At 42.0% G+C, this 23,201-nt stretch overlaps 1 protein-coding gene across 1 annotated transcript in view; it reads left to right on the top strand.

The window, feature by feature from the left end:
* Positions 1–904: 904 nt before the first annotated feature.
* The window catches only part of LOC137949450 (probable serine/threonine-protein kinase PBL8), a 32,050-nt gene continuing 9,753 nt past the window's right edge, over positions 905–23,201 (top strand). Inside the window, exons 1-9 of the mRNA XM_068795499.1 lie at positions 905–1,195; positions 3,090–3,226; positions 3,542–3,639; positions 11,087–11,445; positions 11,547–11,900; positions 12,088–12,248; positions 12,692–12,765; positions 12,852–12,999; positions 13,155–13,304. Coding sequence (XP_068651600.1) covers positions 1,024–1,195; positions 3,090–3,226; positions 3,542–3,639; positions 11,087–11,445; positions 11,547–11,900; positions 12,088–12,248; positions 12,692–12,765; positions 12,852–12,999; positions 13,155–13,304 — 1,653 coding nt within the window. The 5' untranslated portion in view covers positions 905–1,023. The remainder of the gene's footprint in view (positions 1,196–3,089; positions 3,227–3,541; positions 3,640–11,086; positions 11,446–11,546; positions 11,901–12,087; positions 12,249–12,691; positions 12,766–12,851; positions 13,000–13,154; positions 13,305–23,201) is intronic.

Genomic DNA, 23,201 nt, shown 5'->3' with positions numbered 1-23,201 from the left:
CACATAAACCAATCATGAGATAATTAAATTATTTATTTTATTAATTTAAAGTAATTTTTATATATTGGAATTTTGTTTTAGAGTCCATCTTTCCTAGGGAACTCTTTATATTTATCTCTAATCAACCTCGACAGTATTCAAAACTTACTTTCCAAATGCATGTTGCTATATTTAAGGTATATTTAGATTTATATTTTGTTAACTAAAATAAACGTTAAATATAAAAATGTACATATAATTGATTTTCCCTCCTATCTCTCATCCCATTGGATGAGTTCCCTAGTGTCTTTAAAATTTGTAACACAATCAATGGTCAAGATTGAAAAAGTGAACGAAGGGAGATTAGGAAAAGAGAAGAGGTTAAAGATCAGGGAATAGAAATTAAGGAACTCCGAAATGCAATTTTATAAAAAGAAAGAAAATCATGCATCAAATTAGGCTATTCTACAAAATTCAAATTCTCCCAACGGTCTGGTGCATTAATAAATAAGTATCAACTTAATATAAGTCACTTGTGCACCTCTAGTTGTAGAACAATGGTTCTAAGAGGCTACAATTAATGGTTTAATATAGTGGATAAATGGTTAAGATTTCTGAAATAAGTACTCTTTCAAGATTATTCGAACTAAAGAGATAGGAGATGAACTGAGTAATACGGCTGAAATTTATCTTCTGATTTAAGACTAACCCCCTATAAGGGTACTCGTTGTAAAGTTGCAAACATTATTTTAAAAACAAGGGGTACATAGGTAACTAAACCATTAGAACTTCAAATTCCTGCCGCCTTCGAGCTTGAAAGAGCATTTCTTTAATGGTCCTCTCTTGTTTTCTCTGGGGGAATATCCGAGCATCAAGCACCATCTCTTCGAATCTTTTTCGATCTTCACTGGCAATGGACAGACAGAGTCGAAAACATGGAAAGTTTGTTCTCGGCCGAGTCCCTTCTGGCCATGACATCGATGCAATTCCTCAAGCCTGTTTATCGTCTAGGATAATCCCAGTTTTCAAAACTCGGAAACCCACATGTGGAAATCGGCGGGTAACTTCCGAGTCATCGTGGCCTGTGACGCCACCAAGGACATCAAGGAGCAGGAGCTTCAACTTATCATCGATAATATGAGAATGAGAGGAGACATCCTTGGAAGAGGAGATACACTTCTCATTCTCGGGGTTTTGCACAGTCTTCCACATCCCAGTTAGTGCTTAATGGATTCCTTTCTTTCCTGTTATAAATAATTTTATTCTTTTCAATGTTTTGGTTTTACCTGTCCTTGTTTTCTAGTCGGTTCAAATTTGTTCAACTGATCAGATCGGAGATGTCTTCTAGTTTTAAAAATATTGGTAAGATCGAATGTTCTTTTTCTCTTATTTTTTAAATCTTTTTTTATGATAAACAGTTTGACAAAGTTATGATATTTTCTGCATCTCTTTTACGGCAGACGACAGAGCTTTGAGCATGCATTTGACAAGTCTTTCATTGGAAAAGTTTGTAAAAAATTTATCTTTCCTTCTGACCAGCTTTGCCTCTAAATAATTGAGCAAGATCCATGATTATAGGGTAAGCTTCAATGGGAGCCACCTGGTGTAGTTGAAGATGTACAGGTGTTAATTGAATTTGGGAACATTTATTCAACATGATCTGGCTCCCAACATATAGCATGTTTGGGGTAATTCATTTTTTATACAGAAAGTGGCTTAAAAAAATTATTCAACATGAAGAGTCGGGGTGGAATTCACTTCACCTAAAAAAAGTGAATCACCCCTTTTCTTAACCAAACGATGAAATGTGAAATTCCACCTCTCAGGTTGGAATTTCATTTTCCATCGTTGGTTGCTTTCATATGTTTGCACATTGCTCTTTTGTCGTTTTTCCTTCTTCCTTTTTCTTTTTTATTTTTATTATTTCATAATTTGTAATTAGATTTTTTTTATTATTGCTTAATCATACTAAGTAATTTTGAATTTAATTTTTTGTTTCAAAATTCAAATTCATGCTATTTAGTTCATTTTTTTGTCAAAATAAATTTAATTTAAATATTATAAAAAAATATTATATATCTAATTTTAAATTACGCTTATTTGATAAAATAAAATTTTATTATTCTATAATTTTTATATAAATTACCTGAAAATTTTATGATTGTTTTTAAATAAAGTAATGATGAATTTAATTTATAAGAAAAAAATTTAAATTCTTGTTATTTAATTAAAAATTAAACTATTACTTTAAATTAATTTATATCATTGCTTATTTAATTTATTTTTATTAATTAAATTAGTTTAATTATATTAACATCTAAATTATCTTTAAGAGTCAAATTTATGATATCAAATTAAAAAGTTATTTTATAACCAGAGTGGTCAATACCAGATTTATGTCAACTAATTAAAATATTTATAACGTATAATGACTTACAATAGCATGAATGCTCTCTTTTCTCATAAATCTATTTTATCAATGAATTCCATCTGCACTTATCATAATGTTATACTAACACAAAAATCTACCTTCTACTGTACCTTCTGTAGGCCACACTAACATAAAAAAATATATTTTCTAGTGAAAGTAGATCACCCTAGAATTCACTTTCACTTTTCTTTCCCTGGGTGATGTACTTTCTAAGTGCACTAATCACCCAAGTGTTTTGTAGTGTCTTCCTGTCAATACACAAGTAACACATTGCCCACTTACCTAGTTGTGATGTTTCATTAGATGATTGAAGGAAGGGGAGGTAAAGCCTTCCCTTTCTTTTCCCAGTCTCTAGGAAGATGAGAGAAGTGAACCCCTTGTTAATTTTGTTTGAGAAATTCTATGTAGATTAAAAAAAAATGATATACCTCCAATGATGTTGTAATTAACAAGACATCTAAGAAGGCCATATTTGGAGATTAACAAAAACTTCACTTCCTTCCTCTGTGGAACCGGAAAGAATAAGTTATGGCTATTATCAAGCTGGAGTCATTGTAGAAATCCTGAAGCACATGTTACGGCTCTCTCAAATCAATCTAAATTGCATTTTATGTTTTGTTAACTCTTCCTTTTTGGTTCACATCAGCTTACTATAATAGCATTGGTTTCCATGATTTAGTGGGGTATCAAACCAAACCATGCCTTGATTCTTTATTTGGGACCAATGCTCGAGCTTTAGAAGATGAAGTCTCCAAGAAAGTTGATGTTTATGTGAATATGCTTCATCAAAGTGCAGCACAATGTCAAAATGAAGGGGTATATAATTCTGCCTTCTACTTTTTGGGTCCAGAGGAAGCATTGTTCTTGAAATCCTACCTATGCTTTTTTCATTTTATTCCTCTTTTGTTCCTGATGGGAAGAGATCTTAGTTTTCTGTTTGCCTAAGGTGGCTAAATTTTGTTATTGTGTTACAAATTATGAAAAACATTCTATTTTTCAGGTGAAATAGCTTTTTTATATTATTTGCGTCCATTTTAATTTCTGATTTCTGATGATCATTTAATTTATACCTTCTACTCATTTTTGCATTTCTGTGCTGAGCTCCAAGAACTCTCTCTGATTGTACTTCAGGTCCACATTGAAGTCAAAATTACAGCAGGCACTCCAGCCAAGAAAGTCATTTTGCAAGAGGCTGTGTCTTGTAAATCAACTTGGGTTATAATTGATCGGTACAAACTCGTATCTTGTTGTCGGTCCTAGTAAGATACCAATTATCAACTTTGACTATGTGAGGCTGAAAAAGGAAATGAAAAACTAATTTATATCTTAGGATTTGTCATATCTGCTCTGGCATCTTGATTGTAACTATAGTTGTAACATCTGAACTTTTACTTATTGGTCGCTTTTGAATATCCTAATTATGATATTGTTTTATTTCATTTGGATGGTAAAACCCATGAAATAATCTTGAAAGGTACAACAGAAAAAACAAAAGAAAGAGACGAAATACATTGAAACCAAGAAAATCTCTAGGGGGGAGCTGGCTCCATGGAATCAAGGTGTTCTGGAGAAAGTAAGCTAAAATGGTTGGCTTTGTAAAGATGGCTGCATCCAATAGATACTAAGTCAAGAAACGATGTTGACAAATCCATCAAAGCAATGATAAAGCCTCCATGAAGGAGAGGAGCAATCCCGAGCCGAACTAATCGCCATTGTTGAGATTGCCAACTGAAGTACACTGAAGTGTTTCTCTAAAAAGTCTTTGATCATGAAGGAGGACTAGTATTTGGTATGGATACCTTGGGTTTCATGACTAATGAACTGTCAGTTGGAAGAGCTTTGAAGATACAGAAATGCAGTTTGGCAGATAACAAGCTGCATAATCAAAATGTCTCAGAAAGTCATGATATTACCTTTAAATGTTTCCTCCCAATCCAATGCATGATGGTGCACCCTGTTGAAAGAATAGAAGTAATAGTGCTAAGTTAGCACTTACAATTTGTTTGTGCTAAATTTATAACTTTGAACTTGGTTAAGATTTGCGAAATCACACACGCGACAACTTCAATAAAGAAATTGAAAACTCAACAGAACTTTATTGACTGTTGACAAAAGAATGTCCTGACCAAGGACTGGAGAGGGTAATTAATTGACCCCTCTTACAGAGTTTATATCTATTTTCTTAAATGATGCTGAATTTTATTAAGAGAAAGTTCAAACGTCCCCCCTTTCCAACCAATGAGAGATTGTTGGGAGGTTCCGAATTTTGCCAAATTATCAGCCAAAGAATTGGCTGATCTAGGAACAAGGTTCCAATTATAATGAATGGATGACACAATGTCAGCAATACAATCAGTGATTGGCCAGTGGCGCCAGGGGGGGAGCTATCTTTAGAACACCAGCTGATGACAGTCTTTGAGTCTCCTTTGATAAGCAGCTTGCCATGGAGACGCTCTTTGAAGATTTGGAGGCCAAATAGAAGAGCACTCACTTCGGCCGTATTTGAATCAGCAATACCCACCGGCACAACATAGGATAGAATTGGTCTCCACTGCTGTCTCTGAAAACACCACCAACTTTAGCCGGCCCAGGATAGCCTAAAGCACTACCATCAAAATTGAGTTTGATGCAGTCGCAAGGGGGAGGATCCCGGGTGGCCATAACTGGATTCCTGCAGGGGCCCGCCATATGCGCGATCAAACCTCAATTTTCCCGAAGGGAAACACATGATAGAGAGACAAACTTTTTCCTAGTATGTAACCAACTCAAAATAAGGCCCACTACCTGAGAAATTGTATTATCCGTGGTGCTAGCCTTGGAATTGAATCTCAGGTTATTTCGCTCGAGCCATAGGCACCATGGGACATGTGCACGACATGCCAAGAGAATTATCTTGCCCAACCTAGGAAGGCGGATCCTCATAACCATCTCATAGGTGCCAAAAAGGTCCTGATGTAGCTCCATTTGGAGTCCAATCTTCTGAAATATCTTCATCCAGACTTGCCAAGAAAAATACAATGTAAGAGAACATGTTGGACTGTCTCGTTGCACACCACAAAGGGGACAAGTACGATCGTGGGGCTGTGTAACCTCTTTTATGGAGGTTGTTAAAGGTGAGGATCTATTCCTTGATGGTCGTTCACAAGAAGAATTTGATTTTATTAGGCGTTGAGAGCTTCCATGTTTTGCCTTGTGCTCATGCATGATGTAATCTTGCTTTTTAATGTGAGAGTAGGTAGATACAACTGCGAATCGGCCATTAATGCTGGGCTTCCATGTTAGTTTATCAACTGCATGCTCACGAATAGTAATGCTGCTGAGTCTGGAGAGGAGAGAGCAAAAAGCCAAAGTTTCCTCATCATTTAATCCCCGACGAAACGTGAGACTCCATGAGCAATCTCTCCAAGAATCGGCTACTGAGCAAGAGAGGTCCCTCGCCACCCTAGAGAGCCCCAGGAAATCCACGGAGAGGGGGTGGGGGCCGCACCAATCATCCGACCAAAAGAGGAAGGTCCTTCCATTGCCTGTGTGAAAGGAAGTTGCATCTCTGAATATTGGGAGGAGCTTTTGAATTGATTTCCATATCGGGGATAGGAGGCAAGTAACGCCATCCTTCCTCCACTAGGTACCCTAAGGCTGAAGATAGAACCTAACCATATCTCCCCATAGGCTGTTATGCTCGATGTTTTTTTTTTTTTTTTTAAATGATGCTGATTTTTATTAAGACAAAAGCTCAAAAGAGCAATTAACAAAGGAGGGAAGCCTTCCCAAACAATGAGAGATTGCTGGGAAGTTCTGAATTTTGCCAATTTGTCAGCCAAAGAGTTGGTTGATCTAGGAAGGAGATTCCAATTACAATGAGTAGAAGATACAATGTCAGCAATACTATCAATGATGGGCCAGTGGGGCCAAGGGGGGGAGCTATCTTTGGAATAATAGCACTACCATCAAAATTCAGCCGCAAGGGGGAGGATCCTAGATGGCCATACTCGGAGTTCTACAAGGGCCAGACATATGAGCGATCAAATTCCAATTTCCCAAATAGTACTACCATCAAAATTCAGCTTAATGCAGTCGCAAGGGGGAGGATCCTAGATGGCCATACTCGGAGTTCTACAAGGGGCAGACATATGAACGATCAAATTCCAATTTCCCAAAGGGAAACCCCCGATAGAGTGGCAAAATCCTTCCTTGTATGAAGCCAGCTCGAGATGAGGCCAACGGCATGAGAAGTCGTGTTGTCTGGGGTGCTAGCTTTGGAGTTGAATCTCCGGTTGTTTCGCTCAAGCCAAATGCACCATGGAACATGCGCAAGACAGGCCGAAAGTATTAACTTGCCCAGCCGAGGAAGGTGAATCCCTCAAACCATCTCAAAGGTGCCAAACAGGTCCTATTGTAGCCCCACTTGGAGCCCAATCTTTTGAAAATCTTCATTTAGACTTACCACGAAAATCCACAATGTAAGAGGACATGTTGGACTATCTCTTCGCACTCACCACAAAGGGGACAAGAAAGATTAGGGGCGGTGAAGCCTCTTCTATGAAGGTTGTCCGAAGTAAGAATCTGTTCTCTGATGGCGGACCACACAAAAAATTTGATTTTGCTTGGCGCCGAGAGTTTCCAAGCCAGATTCGCCTTGTGTTCATGCATACTGTAATCTTGCTTTCTAATATGAGAGTAAGCAGAAGTAACAACGAATCGGCCATTATTGGTGGGCTTCCAAATCAGCTTATTAACCGAATGCTCCCGGATAATTGTACTGATGAGTTTGGAGAGGAGAGAGCAAAAAGCCAACGATTCCTCATCATTTAGTCCCCGGCGGAACAGGAACGATCAAGCACCTCAATAGTACTGGTGTCCCACATCAGCAGGATACCGCCAGTCGATCCCACTGCATCCATTGAAGCCCAGCCGGGTGCCTTTAGGTGCCACAACTGGCGGATGTATCCAAGGGGAAGAGAAGCCGCCTTGGTTTCTTGGAGAATAACAACATTTGCCTTGGTAGAGGCAAGGAGGTCTCGAATGGAGGCGCAACGACGCAAGGACCCAATTCTATTAGTATTCCAGGAGAGAATAATCATTGATCATTATTCATCTTCTTTGACTTTTCAGATGGGTGGATATCTCCCGGGAGAGGCTCCGTGAAAACAATGCCCATCACCTTGACAAGTTCCACTATCAGGGCCCAGGTTTCTGGGTCGTATTTGTGTTGTTCTGACTAGAGAGCTGCCACAAACTTTTGGGTTTGTTCACCCGACTCTGGAATGATGAAATCTCCCATCTATGGGTTGCTGGGGTATCGAGTGGTGGCACTGGGTCCTTCCTGTAGAAGCTGTCTCTGTTGACCTCTAGCTCGTCACTGGTAGGTGACAACAGGAGGGGGAAAATTGTTTTGCCTGTGAGCACGGGAGGATTGGCGCTGGTAGGTGACAACGGGAGAGGTGGAAATCTTACTCTGGCATCACTGAGGAGGATTGGTGCTTCTGCTAGATCTAGTGCCAGGGAGAGGCTCTGGAGTGCAGTGGGTAACTCATTCTAGCCAAAACCCGAGTTTGTGGCCTCAAGGATGAACAATCTGGCCAAAACGGAGGTTCCTCTTCTGTGGGTGACCCAACATTCCCGGCGAGCACAGAAGGTAGTCACTGAGAAGAGGAAAATTGAGTCCCGTGACCAGAGTTCACGGGATTTCTCAGTTTTCGTGGTAGCTCTCTAGAATTGAAGCCTGAAGTTGTGGATCGCTTCTACTGGGACGCAGATGAATGAAAGTTTTGATCTGTTGGTCGAGGAGATACGGATCACTAGACCAGATTTTCGGACGACTCTCTCAACGGTAACTCTGCATTTTCTATAGCTGAAGCAGAAAAGATTATTTCGTTTCTTTCGGCGAGAGACCGCCGTATAGCAAGCTTCGTAGTCCTCCGTTGGAGCCTCGGAAAGCTCGCTGGAGCGATGGTAGGACGGATCCGATCGTTTGTGGGTTTTTCTTCCTCGCCATGGAGAGACATTTCTTCTACTTCTTCTCGTTGCAGCATCATCGTGTCTTCTACCGGAGTTGGAAATGCTTGCGGTGGCCTTGTCTGTGTGGTGGTGGTTGTCGGGAGTGGTCCGGTTACCGACCGTAGGGACGATGACCGTCGGGGGAGCTCTCTCTCGCATTTTGGGGTTTTGGCGCATGTTAGTAATTTCAAAATGTTCGGCGGATGATACGATCGCTTACGGCACACGATACGATCGCTTATGGCGCACTATATGATCGTTGATGGCACACGTTACGCCAAATCGCAATTGGCGCATGTTAAGTGAAAAAATCACCTAAATCGCTCTCCTAGAATACTATAACTTACCAACTAGCTCTGTTATGCTTGATATTGAAGTTTCAGATACAGAGTGAATATCTATTAAACATCAAAACTTACTAAATGAAACTTTGATTTGCTTGAGGATTGTACTTACATAATTAGACATAACAACTCTTCTAGAAACTAGTAATTCAAAGGGAGCACGAGGTATATTTCATGTGGCGCCTTTGTGCTCCACCAAAGGTAAAATTCTTCATGTGGAGTGCCTGCCTAAATAAAATCCTCATGGCAGATGTGCTTAGACGGAGAGGCCACCCTTCTATTGATCTCGTTTGTCCTTTTTGCAATACGGAAGATGAAACTACCAGTCATATCCCGCTTCAGTGCTCTTTCTCGTAGATAGTGTGGACCTCCATCCTTTGCAAGGTAGGGCTGCAATTCTGTATGTCGGCGGATCTGATCACCCTTCAGCAAAATACTCACTGGTATTCCCCTCCCAGGGTTGGGAAAGTTGATGTTCTCTGCTTGTACTGCTTTTATTCCGTGGGGCCTCAAGAATGAATGCAACCGCATGCGTTTTGATGCTAAATGTGAATCCGCGGATCGTGTGTCGGGCCAAATCTCCTCTTGGCTTCTTACTAAGAAGGTCTTCTCCTAATTTGTGGGTTCCTCTATTCGAGGGAAATACTTCATGAAAGAAACCATTATAAAATAAGAGAGTCCAAATAGAAAGAAACTTATGTGAAATAGGAAGCTTCTAAAGTGAAAAGAAAATGCTCTAGGGACAAACTTCCTAGAAAACACTTTCTAAATTAATAAAGGGTTAGTTACTCATGCTCCCTAGGAAGTGCCAAAATTAAGCTAACCTCCTTGATTTCAAAATTTCTTCTCTAACACCTTTTTTATTTTTTTTAAGATAAGACAAAGATAACTCTAATTATTAGAATTTGAGTTATTTTTAAAATTAGGAACCCACCACTAGTGGGTCCTGTCTTAATTCCTGTCCTTCGACAAAGAGCCTACCTTCCTTCCATACAAAATGGAAAGGGGGCCTTTCTCCCCTTTCTTCTCAAAAGAGGGGGAGGTTGGCAACCTTGCATCCCTACACTGTCTACGGATGCCAGTGATTTGCCAGAGTTGGGTCAGGGGCTGTAGGGCAGGAGGCTGGGGTTCGAACCTCTCCCCCTTCTGGAGGCTCCTCTCTGCTGCCTTCCCTTGCAATGAGAAGAGGGAGGCAGAGAGTCTTTTCCCTTTGTGCAATGGGGTGGGAGCTCCCTGTCGCACCCTCTCACCCACCTTAAATAAGGGGAGAAAAATCAGGGTGAGGCCCAGCACCTGTGATTCCCATGTTTAAAATAGTTTTAGTTCTTAAGTTAAGGGAAATTTGTTACTTTTGTAGGAAAAAGAAGAAAAAGGGGGTAAGAGAAGAATTTCTGAAATAAGGAAGTGAGAGTAGTTTACTGTTTCATGGAGTGGGACTTGAAAGTAATTTTGGCATCTCTCCAGGGGGTGATAATAATTAGCACAAAATAAAAACAACTTTTTAATCCAGGAAACTACTAATAATAAAATAAATTAAATTAGAAAACTCTATGGATTATAAGAATTATGCTTACTTTCCCCATTTTTTTTCCTTTTTAGCAGATTTAAGTTGTTTTGCATGGCTTTGAGCCCTTTGAATATATTTTATTTTTCCTCATTTGGAACAAGTTTTTTTCTCTTAAATCACCATCTAATGCTACATCACATGAAAGTCAAAATATGCTTGTGGTTGACTTTATCATGTCAAAAAAGAGTACCTCAACATTGTGATTTTCTTGTTAACTGTAGTTCTGCTTGCATAGTAGTAAAGGTAATCACCGTTACGTGACAGAACCTTGAGTTACTTTGAATCAAATAAACTTACTGGTGTCAAGATTTCTTCTGTAAAGCAAGGAATGGATTAAGTATTTGCATACTTGGTTCTGGCTCGAGGTGATGGTGTCTTTCAACATTGGCAAACTAAATTTGTTTCTTTCAGCAGTCATTTCTGGCTTCTTTAGTCTCTTAATTTCAGATAAAGTTATGAATTTGGCCTTCTTGGATAACTCTAAAGTGAGATCTAATATGAACTTTTGGGAATTGATTAATCATTGCCATCAGGCCCACAGCAAAAGCAGCAAAGTTGACTAGAACATTTGGCATTGATACTGGAGCACTATATTGCATCTTCTGAGTATATGGTTCATATTTCAGTATTTTATAATGTTAACTGGTTGTTTCCTTTATATGGCTCATTTGGTAGTTCTAAGGAATCTGATAACTCAAATTTTGATGTTTTTGTCCACTTGATGTTTCCCCTTTGTCTTTTATTAACTGGATGACAAAATCTGAGCAGGCATCTAAGAAAGGACATGAAATTTTTCACAAGAAATATTCCATGCAAGGTTGCCTTGATTTATGATAGCTTGTCAGTGGAAGTTGTTCGTTCTTTTCTCATAACCTCAAATGAAGCTGAGCTTTCAGAACAGAAATTCTACTCTCTTTCAAGATCTGTTGAACCTATCTTAAATATGTCAGTAAGTGGAGATGGTAGCCACACAGTTGTTTCTTACGGAAGCTATTCTGGAGCTGTAAGTTCCCAAGACAGCTGCTACTCACTTAGATTCAGCTCACTGTTGTCACCAAACCACATAGTAGCGAAGCAGCGGAGCCTGGTGTACCATGAGAGTAGTTCTTCAAACCAAGAGAAACCTGGTCAGTAATGTTTCCTTTCAATTTTAAAATTTAATGTTACCAGGAGTCCCAAGAAAGTTCCATCATTCCACACAATGATATTCTTTGACATAAATATTCAGGCAATCCAATTCTATGCGTCAGTTGTGGTCCTCCATATATTCTGGAGTTAATGAAATTCAAACTGTCTGAAATTCAAGCAGCCACATCTGATTTTTCAAGGGAGAACTTATTAGGAGAAGGTGGATTTGGTCATGTATATAAAGGAAGACTTAAAGATGGGCACGTTATTGCAGCCAAGATCCAAAAACAAGAAAGTTCACAGGGATATCCTGAATTTTGCTCTGAAGTACATATCCTTACCTTTGCTCGGCACAAAAATATTGTAATGTTGTTGGGTTATTGTTCAGAGGAGAATCGCAATATTTTGGTGTATGAGTACCTCTGCAATAAATCTCTTGAGTGGCACTTATCAAGTAAGTTCTGCTGACATGAAAAATGGACATGAAAGATATATACTGGGCCTACATTTTACTTTTGCCCAATCAAGTAGATGAGTGTGTGTTTGTGTGTATGAGTACCTCTATCAAAGGACTCATTACTGCTGGAAGTAAGATGTTATTACTGATATCTTTATGTCTGAGTTCTTGTTTCTCTCCTTAGGTAAATCTGCCCCTATACTTGAGTGGCACAGAAGATTTGCTATTGCCATCGGAACAGCAAAGGGTTTACGTTTTCTACATGAAGAGTGTCGTGGAGGTCCTATAGTTCATCGTGATTTGCGGCCAAGCAACATTTTACTTACCCATGATTTTATTCCTATGGTTGGTTGATATGCCTTCTATGTCTTTTCATAGTTTTATCATCTACATCGTGTCAATCATCCCATTGTGTAAAATTACCTAAAATTGTGAGTGGCATATTGCCCATGGTGCTTCATCCTAGGTGTTGTGGGCCATCTTGTCTGCTTGTTGATAGTGGCTATTATTGTATGCCTTGGTAATTTTGTTTCACTTGGGTAGGTTCTTGTTGTTTATCTTACCTTTCTCATTCTGGATGTACTTGTCTATGGTGACTAATCTCATACTTGCCATAAAAAGGCCATCAAGTGTAGCCCTCGTGCGCTTGTAAACATGCTTTCTTTCAGAGCCTGTCAGTTATACCCGAGCATATTCACATGGTGATATATTTCCTTAAATCCTAACTGTTACCAAACATCATGAAGTTTTTACTCAGTATTTCAGTTGACAATAACCTCTCTATGCAGATTGGTGACTTTGGCCTTGCCAAATGGAAGACAAATGTTGACCAGGTGCATACAAGGGTACTAGGAACATTAGGGTAAGAAATCTCATTGCCAATATCCAAGTTTCTTTTATTTCTCTAATTCTCTAATTTAAGTTGCCAGCTCACCTTGACCCTTTTAGGTACCTTGCTCCTGAGTATGTGGAGAATGGTATTGTGTCGGTTAGAACTGATGTTTATGCATTTGGAATCGTTTTGTTGCAACTAATCTCAGGCCGAAAGGTGGTTGATATAGAAATGCAGGGGCAGCAGCAATCTTTGTTACAATTGGTACTTTATTCCTGTTAAGTTCAGTGTGATATTTTAACATTCTGAAACTCGTTAAAAACAGAAAAAGGAAAAAGAAACAAATTCTGTACAATACTGCATCTGTCCCACTGCTACTCTAAGATCAAGATAACAGGTTTTCTTTTACACGATTTTAGGCGGAACCCCTGATTGAGAAGCTGGCGTTACATGAGCTCATAGATTCACGACTAGGAGACTCATATGACACATATGAATTGTATCATATGGCTAAGGCTGCATACTTGTGTGTAAGAAGAAAACCTGAAATGCGCCCATCCATGGCAGAGGTATTTATGAGATTAACTTGTATCCTTTGAATTTTTTCTTGTTCAAGGTATTTATTATTTTGTTGAGAGCTATTTTTTTTAAATGATGAATTGTTTGGAAAAAATTAAATTAAAAAATTTAACTATATTGAAAAATAGGTGATTTGGGGAGAAAATAGAAGGGGAAAAAGATTTCCAGAAGAGGGGCAGCTTTCCTGCCTTGGAATCCAAGCCAGAAAGGCCCTTCCTGCTTCTTTATAATCAGGGTTTAAGTGAACATTTACAAAAGGATAAAAATGCCCCTCAATACTCAAAATTACATATCTCCTAAATTACATGTCTAAAATACGTCGCCCCAAAGGCTTGGTAAATATATCTCCCAATTGGTTTGAAGACTTTACATAAGGAGTTACCGTCTTCCCCTGCATAACAGCATCTCTAATGAAGTGGCGGTCAACCTCTATATATTTTGTTATCTCATGGAATACAAGGTTGCTGGCAATAAAAATGGTTGTTTGGTTATCACAATTCATAACCATAGGCTCAGGTAACGAAAAACCAAACTCAAGAAGCACAAACTTAATCCACATAAACTCACTAACTATATGAGCCATTGCTCGATACTCGGCTTCTGCATTGGACCTAGCCACAACTATTTATTTCTTACTTTTCCAGCTTACCAGGTTGCCTGCAACAAAACAACAATAGGCTGATGTAGAACGTCTATCCATCTTACACCCAGCATAATCGATATCAGAATACCCAAGTACATCAATTTTCCCATTCTGAGTATACAAAAGACCTTTTTCCAGGTGTACCCTTCAAGTACTTCAAAATCCTCTGAGTAGCTTCTAAATGGACTTTTTGAGGATTTTCCATGAACTAGCTCACAACTCCCACAACAAATGAGATATACTCCGGCAGGGGGAGCCCCCAAAGCCAGCAGCACCACCCAAGCCTACACAATCCCCCCCCCCCCCCCCCCCTTATTCCTAAGCCCCATCAGCAACAAAACACTCCTCTGAGCCCATTTCTCCCCCCCACTAACCCTCCCCTTCCTTCGAAATTACCTAACCCAGTCATTCAGAACCTCTTTTCAAAACACCATGCTCCTACACACCTTCCTTTAGAAAAATCCAAAACCATCCAAATCCCTCCTAACTTGCTCCATAAAGGGCGACAATCTCTGACCTGCTCTATCCTAGTCCACACCTCCTCCAGTATCGTCAAATTCTGCATACTTCAATGGCTGATTGATGAGCTTCACCTCCCCTACACACCCAAAATTTCCTACCTCAACTCCCATCCTGGCTTGTTCACTTTGAAACCCAGAAAAAGTCTTCTACTGCCCTTGCTCTCACACCCCACACCCCCTTGGACATCATTGGGATATCATAATGGCTCTCCTTGACTCCTTCTAGTCAATTCGAGCAATGGGCTACAGTCACCGGCCTCCCTGCAGAACTATGGCACAATGAGGTCTTCACGAGCATCATCTCGGAGTTTGGTGACATAATCGCTCTGGACCCCCTTACTGAGCACTGGCATCGTCTTGATGAGGCCCGGATCCTCATCAATCCTATCCATCCTTGCGAAGGACGCTACATCTGATGCATTATGGTGAATAATGCCCGATTCTGGATTCAATTTTTTTTTTTTAAATGATGCTGAGTTTTATTATGAGAGCTCAAACGAGCAGATTACACGAGGGGAAGCCTTCCCAAACAATGAGAGATTGTTAGGAGGTTCCAAATTTTGCCAATTTATCCGCCAAATAATTGGCTGATCTAGGAACGAGGTTCCAATTACAATGAGTGGATGACACAATGTCAGTAATACAATCAATGATTGGCCAGTGGTGCCAAGGAGGGGAGCTTTCTTTTGAACACCAGCTGATGATAGTCTTTTAATTGCCTTCAATAATGAGCTTGCCATGGAGTCGCTCTTTAAAGATTTGGAGGCCGAACAGAAGAGCACTCACTTCAATAGTATTTGTATCAGCAATACCCACCAGCCCTACATAGGATAGAATAGGGTCTCCACTATTGTTTCTGAAAACACCACCAGCTCCAGCCGGCCCAGGACAACCTAAAACACTGCCATCAAAATTGAGTTTGATGCAGTCGTAAGGGGGAGGATCCCAGGTGGCCATAACCAAATTCCTATAGGGGCCCGCCATGTGTGCTATCAAACCCCAATTTTCTCGAAGGGAGACGCCCGATAGAGAAGCAAACTCCTTCCTAGAATGTAGCCAGCTCGAGATAAGGCCCACTGCCTGAGAAGCTACATTATCCTGGTTGCTAGCCTTGGAGTTGAATCTTCGGTTATTTCGCTCTAGCCATATACACCATGGGACATGCGCAAGGCATGCCAAGAGAATTATCTTGCCTATCTTAGGAAGGTATATCTCCATAACCATCTCAAAGGTGATAAAAAGGTCCTGATGTAGCCCCATTTGAAGACCAATCTTCTGAAATATCTTCATCCAGACTTGCCATGAAAAGTCGCAATGTAGGAGAACATACTGGACTGTCTCATCACACACACCACAAAGGGGACAAGTGCGGTCGGGGGTAGTGTAACCTCTTTTATGGAGGTTATCAGAGGTGAGGATCTGTTCCCTGATGGCCGTCCAACATGAAGAATTTGATTTTATTAGGCACTGAGAGCTTCCATGCCAGGTTTGCCTTGTGCTCATGCATGTTGTAATCTTGTTTTCTAATGTGAGAGTAGGCGGATGCAACCGTGAATCGGCCATTAATGCTGGGCTTCCATGTCGGTTTGTCAATTGCATGCTCGCGAATAGTAGTGCTGCTGAGTCTAGAGAGGAGAGAGCAAAAAGCAGTAGCTTCCTCATCATTTAATCCCCGGCGAAACGTAAGATTCTATGAGCAATCTCTCCAAGAATCAGCCACTGAGCAAGAGAGGTCCCTCGCCACCCTAGAGAGCCTCGGGAAATCCTCAGAGAGGGGGCGGGCGCCACACCATTCATCCGACCAAAAGAGGAGGGTCCTTCCATTGCCTGTGTGAAAGGAAGTTGCATCTCTGAATATTGGGAGGAGCTTTTGAATTGATTTCCATGTCGGGGATAGGAGCCGAGTAGCTCCATCCTCCCTCCACCAGGCACCCGAAGGTGAAGATAGAACCTGACCATATCACCCCATAGGTTGTTATGTTTGATGTTGAAGTTCCAGATCTATTTGATCAAAAGGGCATTGTTCATCTCCTTCGTAGGCCAAATGTCTAAACCAGATTTTGGATTCAAATTGAGTTGGCAGATATGCAAGATTTCAGAAATATGACCTCGAGTTCTACAACTAAATCTAGAGATTCTCCACAACCTATCCACTCATTGAGAGCAGCAACCCCAACCTCTTCTCCCTAGAAGATGCATCCTGAACCAGCTAGTCTTACAGTTGACGATGACTCTATTCCAACTGCCTCCTTCATTGTCCCTCCCTCCAGCCTGCCATACCACCCACCCACCAGTCCATCTCAACACACCACAGATACTATCCCTGATAGAATCTACTCCCCCCCGATACACACATCTGTCATTCACCTTCCCACTTTACCCCCCGAAATAACCACACCCCCTCCTCCCCCCCCCCCCCCCATTAAAAGCCTTGTAGGCCTCCCTATAACCCCATCCCATAGTCCTCACACCCCTCAAACCACCACTCAAATAATGAACTCTCCCCCTCCACCACCTCCGAGATATTCCCATCCCAAAATTCCTCCTCCTCCCCTTGCCACCTACCAGCGCCGAAATAGAGGTTAGCTAAGACAACTTCTCCAGGATGGTCCCAGTGCTACTTCTAGATACCCCTGCAATCTAGAGATAGGGGACTTCATCCTTCCAGAGACGGGGGAAAAAACTCATAAGTATGTGGCTGCTCTTCAGATAGAACAACAAAAATTCGACCCAGAAACCTAGGCACAGATAGTGGAACTTGCAAAGTTGATGGACTCCGTCTGCACGGAGCCCCTCAGGGAAGATAACCACCTGTTTGAGAAGTCCAAAAAGAAGACTAGTGATTAATGATCATTATCTCTTGGAATGTTCGAGGAATTGGATCCATGCGTCGTCGTGCCGCAATTCGGGACCTTCTTGCCTCTACCAAGGCAAATATTGCTATTCTTCAAGAAACCAAGGCGGCTTATCTACCCCTTGGATATATCCGTGAGTTGTGGCCTCAAAAGGAGCCTGGATGGATCTCTGTGGATGCGATTGGATTGGCTGGCGGCATTCTGATTGTGTGGGACAATAATACCATTGAGGTGATCGATCGCTTTTGTGGCACTTACTCCCTCGGAATCAAATTGAGAGACAAAGGATCGGGGAACATTTGGTGCCTTGTGGGTGTGTATGGTCCTACTAGACGCCACGAGAGACATCTCTTCTGGGAGATGTTATGGACTCAATAACACTGAGCCATCTACTTTACTTTTATTATTTATGTTGCTTTTAATTTCGAATTTTATTGATTTGTAATAAGACTTAAAGGTAGGGGTAGAAGTGGGTTTTATAACCCTAACCTATGTTGATGTTAATTACCCTATTTAAGGGGTAAGGATGGAGAAATAAAGCAAGTTCAGAATTAGCATAAACTAGGGTAATTTAGGTTCTTGCTCAAGCTCCCTATTCTAGGGTTCTTGGCGTGAACTCTCTCTGGTTGTTTGGTGAATACATTGGGGGATATCTAAGGTGATCATGAGAGGATGAAGAAGAGGAATTACCTCTCTCTTCCATGCTGCAAGAGAAGACTATCTCTTTCACGAAAATTCCAGAAAGGGAGAAGGGTTAGCGGGAGCTAACCAGGAAGAAGGACGAATTCTGGTTGCTGGATTGGTGTTGACGTCAAGAGGTAATTCTTAATCTTGTTCCAAGTATTGAAGATTAGAATTCTGTTTTCTTTTTACGTAAGGTACCGAAAAAATAAAAAATTTCGTCTTCGTTACCGGCCGAAGTCCCTGCTGAAGAGGCAGACGCTATTTTAGATGAGTAGAAAGGCCATGCCTCGGAAATTTTCAATATTTCCCAGCAGGGAGATCCAAAGTCGATCAACGGGGACCAAGATTTGAGGCATTCGGCAGGTGTTTCTGCCAAGACGTCGTCGATGGTGGGCGATTCTGGTGCGACCCCAAATCTGACTACGGGGGCCTCAAAAATCTCCAAGAAGGACCCTAGAAATCCGAAATCCGAGGGAAATTTTCTAGCACCAGTTTCAACCAGGACGTGTTTCCGAGAGCCCTTTGTCTCGGAAACTATCCAAGCGGCGAAGCCCCAACTAGCTGCCCTTCATCACCGGAGAAGCAGGAGACTCCGTCGGCGCCGTCGGCGAAATTTCCGCTCAAACTCCGTCTCAGCAGCACAGCGGCAAATGACTTTCCATAAAATTTGGAAGAGGGTTCTTGGTTCTGGGGGGCTGAGAAACATAGCTTAACAGGTTTCCGAGAGCCCTCTGTTGCGGAAACTCTCCAAGCGGCGAAGCCCCAACGGGCTATGAGTCGCCACCGGAGAAGCAGGAGACTCCGTCGGCGAAATTCCCGCATTGTTCGGTGTTGTGAGGAAGAAAGACGACCATCGCCCGCCTTAGTCGGTGCCGTGAGGGAAGGATCCGCTGTCGACAAGGTTTCCGCAATTACCAACGGCCGCTCTGTTCGGGATCGGCAGGAGGATGCCGAAGGTTTCTGATTTCCGCAGAAGGAGGAAGACGACTTCTGATTCAAATTTTCCTAAGTTAGGAAAATTTAATCCGTGCAGTAAGCTAAGTTGTGCGCCGGACTGGGCTTACCGAACCGAGTCAACCTAGGCCAACTTGAACCGGGCCACTAAAAAAAAAAAAACCTCCAATTTTGGGTGTCTAGAGAGTGGACATAGCTATCGCGGATGCTACTTGGGCACGGGTAGAGACGTCGGCATCCAGACCCTACTTCCGAGCTTGAGGTCAAGCTCGTTCTTCCCAAGGGGGGGTGGTGTAATTTTTGGAATATTTTATTTACAGTGGTATTTTTGTAATATTTTATAGTAAACCCTAACCGGGTGAACCCTATTTAAGGGGTAAGAGTAATGAGAAGGAGAAGCATTGAAGTATTGAGAATTAGGTTCATTCTAGAGTAAACAGGCTTGGAGTTCTCCCCAACGAGCTCTAGGGTTTTCAAGCTTCCCTTTGGCTTGATCTTCATTTTCATCTCCATGTCTCCCTACAATTCCTCCATGTTATTCTACAATTCCCCAAGGCCGAACCGCTACGTCAACAATGAATCCTTGTGTCAAATCCGGGACCGTAACAGGATGACCTTGTGAGGACTTGTTAGAGGTGGCCCATTCCTTTGATGTTGGCGGGAGATTTCAATGTTACCCACTTCTGCCACGAGAAATCCCCGCCCTCCCAAAGAATCACTACCTCCATGAGGCTATTTGCAAACTTTATTGGCAGTTGGGATCTTGATGAGGTTACCCTATCTAGGAAGACCTTCACTTGGTCAAATGGCAGACAACCCCCCGTCCTCTCCAAGTTTGACCGCTTCTTAGCCAATAACGACTGGCTTCAGTTATATAGTAAGTCAGTTCATAGAGATTCTTGAGAAGATTTCATGTTGAATCAATAAACAGAATAATGGTCACCTCTGGATGACAGAAGCCGGCAATGCTACTTGGCTCTGCAGAATAAGCACTACCAATTTGATGAAGAAACATGGAGTCTTATCTCCGAGTTGACTCGAAGAATGGGAATGGTTAACAATGAGAACCTCTCGGGTGGCAAATCCACATCAGGAGTTTGCTAAAAAGTCAAGAAATGATTATTTTTTCTTGGAATGTTCGTGGGATTGGGTCTCCTAGAATGTGCGCTACTGTTTGGAATCTTCTTTCTAGAAGTCACCCTTCTATTGTAGTCCTCCAAAAATCTAAATGTCATAATCCCTCCAATTCCATTATGCATGACCTTTGGGGCCATAATAATTTGGAGTGGCTTGCTATCAATGCTATTGATTTTTCTGGTGGCCTCTTTCTTCTTTGGAAATCCTCTGTAATTGAAGTCTTAGATCACGTGATTAGATTCTTCTCTATTGGTATTAAGTTGTGTGACAAATGCACTGGTTTCACTTGGGGGCTTGCTGGCATTTATGGGCCTACCAGATATCGGAATCGGCGCTCTTTTGGGGATGAGCTTTCTGGCCTTCTGCCTCTCTGGCCTATTCCTTGGCTCCTTGCCGGGGATTTAAATGCAACCCGCTTTTGCAATGAGAAGTCTCCTTCTACCTCCTGGACTACCACAACCATGAGCCAATTTGCTGACTTTTATTAGCGTTTTGAGTTGGAAGAAATCAGCCTATCTAGCAAGGCATTTACTTGGTCCAATGGTCAGAGACCTCCCATCCTGTCTAAGCTTGGACGTTTCTTGGCCACTGGTGATTGGCTCAGACTCTACGACAACACTTGTGGATCGATCTTGAGCCGTGCTGGCTTTGATCACTTGCCTGTTCAGATTGATACCGAACTTGATAAATGGGGGTCTACCCCATTCAGGTTCGATAATTCTTGGCTGTTGGACAAACATTTTGCCGGTAACGTCGCCTCCTAGTAGGAAACCTTTGGAGATGCTAACTACGATGGCTGGTCTCTCCGACGCAAGTTAAGGCGTCTCAAAGTGAAACCCAAATCATGGTCCTCAGAACGTTGCCTTTCTGCCTCCTCTCAAAAATCCTTTCCAGACTCAGATTGCTGCCCTTGATATAGTTGAGGAGCAAAGATGTCTTACTCATGCTAAGATGTCTTACCGCATCTCTCTTCAGTGCAATTTTCTATCTATTCTTCACTCCAAAAGGGTTCAAAGGAAGCAAAAGGCCCGTCTCATGAGGTTGGCCAAGGGTGACGCTAACACAAAGTTCTTTCATGCTATCGCCTCGGCCCACAGGAGGACTAACCGGGTCATCTCCTTGTCTATTGACAACGAGGTTACCTTGGATAGACATTACTGATGCCTTTCTCATTTTCTTTGTAGATCTGTACAAGGAGGAGTATCACTACCGACCCAGACTTTCTAGCCTTCGCTTCACCACAATTTCCCCTATATTGGTGAGTTTCATTGAGCTTCCTTTCTCTGACTTGGAGTTTGAGGATGCGGTCCTGGGTCTCCCACGGGATAGGACCCTGGGGCTTGACGAGTTTATCAGGGAATTCTATAAGGCTTGCTAGCTGGCTCGTCTTGAGATCATATATCAATTCCATGGTCTGAAGTTTCTTTTATCGTGGAATCACTTTTAAGAGCGTGGGTGCCTCCCTTATTGCTCTGGTCCCCAAGAAAGCTAGTGTGGATTACCGGCTGATAAGTCTCGTTTCAAGTCCAACAAGATCATCGCCAGCATCCTGGCTCGTCGTGTCCAGGTTGTTCTTCCTACCATCATCCACCAGGGTCAGAACGCCTTTATCAGAGGCTGTGACATTCTTGACTCTGCTATGGCCACGTATAAGATTGTGGATCAGCCGTAGCTTGTTCTCAAGTTGGACCTTGAGAAAGCTTTCGACCAAGTTAGTTGGTCCCTCTTAGACGACATTACGAATGTATGGGGTTTGGTGACAAATGGAGGTTTTGGATCCACAGTTGTATCTCTTCGGCCTCGTACTCCTTGCTCCTCAATGGCACGGTTTGTGGCTTCTTTTAGGGCACTCGAGGCATCCGTCAAGGAGACCCCCTCTTCTCTTCAACATCATTGCTGAATACTTATCCTTTATGTACTACTCTGCTCGCAGCATTGGTTGGCTAGAGGTCGTCTCTGATCAAAGTTGTTTTGACATCCCCCTGCTTCGGTGTTGGCACTCTTGATCAGGTCCATAACATTAAGGCCTTGTTCGGCCTTTTTTAGATCACTTTTGGTTAGAAAGTTAACTGGGGAAAGTCGACAATTATGGTTATCATATTGATCCCCTTTTGCTTTAGATCATGGCAGAGACTTTGGGATGTCTAGTTGTGATTTCTCCCACATACTATATGAGCCTCCCTCTTACTGACAATAGAACCCGGACGAGGCTATGGGCTCGGGTGATCGAACGGCTTAAATGTCGCATCTCCATGTGGAAGGGTAGGATGATCTCCAAGTGGGTAGATTGATCTTGTTAAACTCATACCCCGTAGGTATACCTAACTCTATTAGCCGGTGCATTGACATGATCAAGAGACGTTTTCTATGTCATGGCACTATAAATGAGTTTCATTATCACCTTGTCAGTTGGGATGAAGTGTGAAAGCCAAAGTCTTTGGGTGGGCTTGGGATCAGGTGCACCAAGGAAATGGGGCATGCTCTACTGCTCAAGTTGTTCTAGAAGCTCAACTCTTCTCTAGGACTTTGTGGAAGCCAATAGTTGCCTTCAAGCTTCGGCGTCTTGGATATAGATTGATCACTAACGGCAATTGTCGTCATCTCTCCCCCATCTAGAAGGCCATGTTTCATCTGTTTTCCACTTTTTGCACTGTCATTCGGTTCTTTGTTGGGGATGGCTCCAATCTACGTTTTTGGACGGATTGGTGGTCGGGCGATGGCTCTCTTGCCTTGTCTTATCCACCTCTACTACAACTCACTACCAAATCGCGACTTATCTGTCTCTAACGCTTGGGGGAATGGCTCATGGAATCTTTGCCTTAGATGTGCCCTTACTGATGAGGAAGCCATTTCTGTTTGTGGCTTGATTGATAGTATTGGCAGTGTTACTGTCTGCCCTCAGTCGGCGGACCGGATGATCTGGCTCCCTAGCGACAGTGGACTATTCTCGGTCTCCTTGGCCTACTGCCATCTTATGGGATGGACTCGGCCGCCCTCCCCCCACCCGGTACCTTTTGTTTGGTGCCAACCCTGCCCAAGGTGAAGTCTTTTCTCTGGAATGCCTACAACAATAAGATCCTCACTGTAGGCAAC

The sequence above is a fragment of the Aristolochia californica genome, unplaced genomic scaffold, assembly GCF_029961685.1.
Source record: "Aristolochia californica isolate CCGP_79_NKW_82.1479 unplaced genomic scaffold, dmAriCali1.0.hap1 SCAF_14, whole genome shotgun sequence".
NCBI classification, from domain to species: domain Eukaryota; kingdom Viridiplantae; phylum Streptophyta; class Magnoliopsida; order Piperales; family Aristolochiaceae; genus Aristolochia; species Aristolochia californica.
This window is presented reverse-complemented; position numbering and strand designations above follow the sequence as displayed.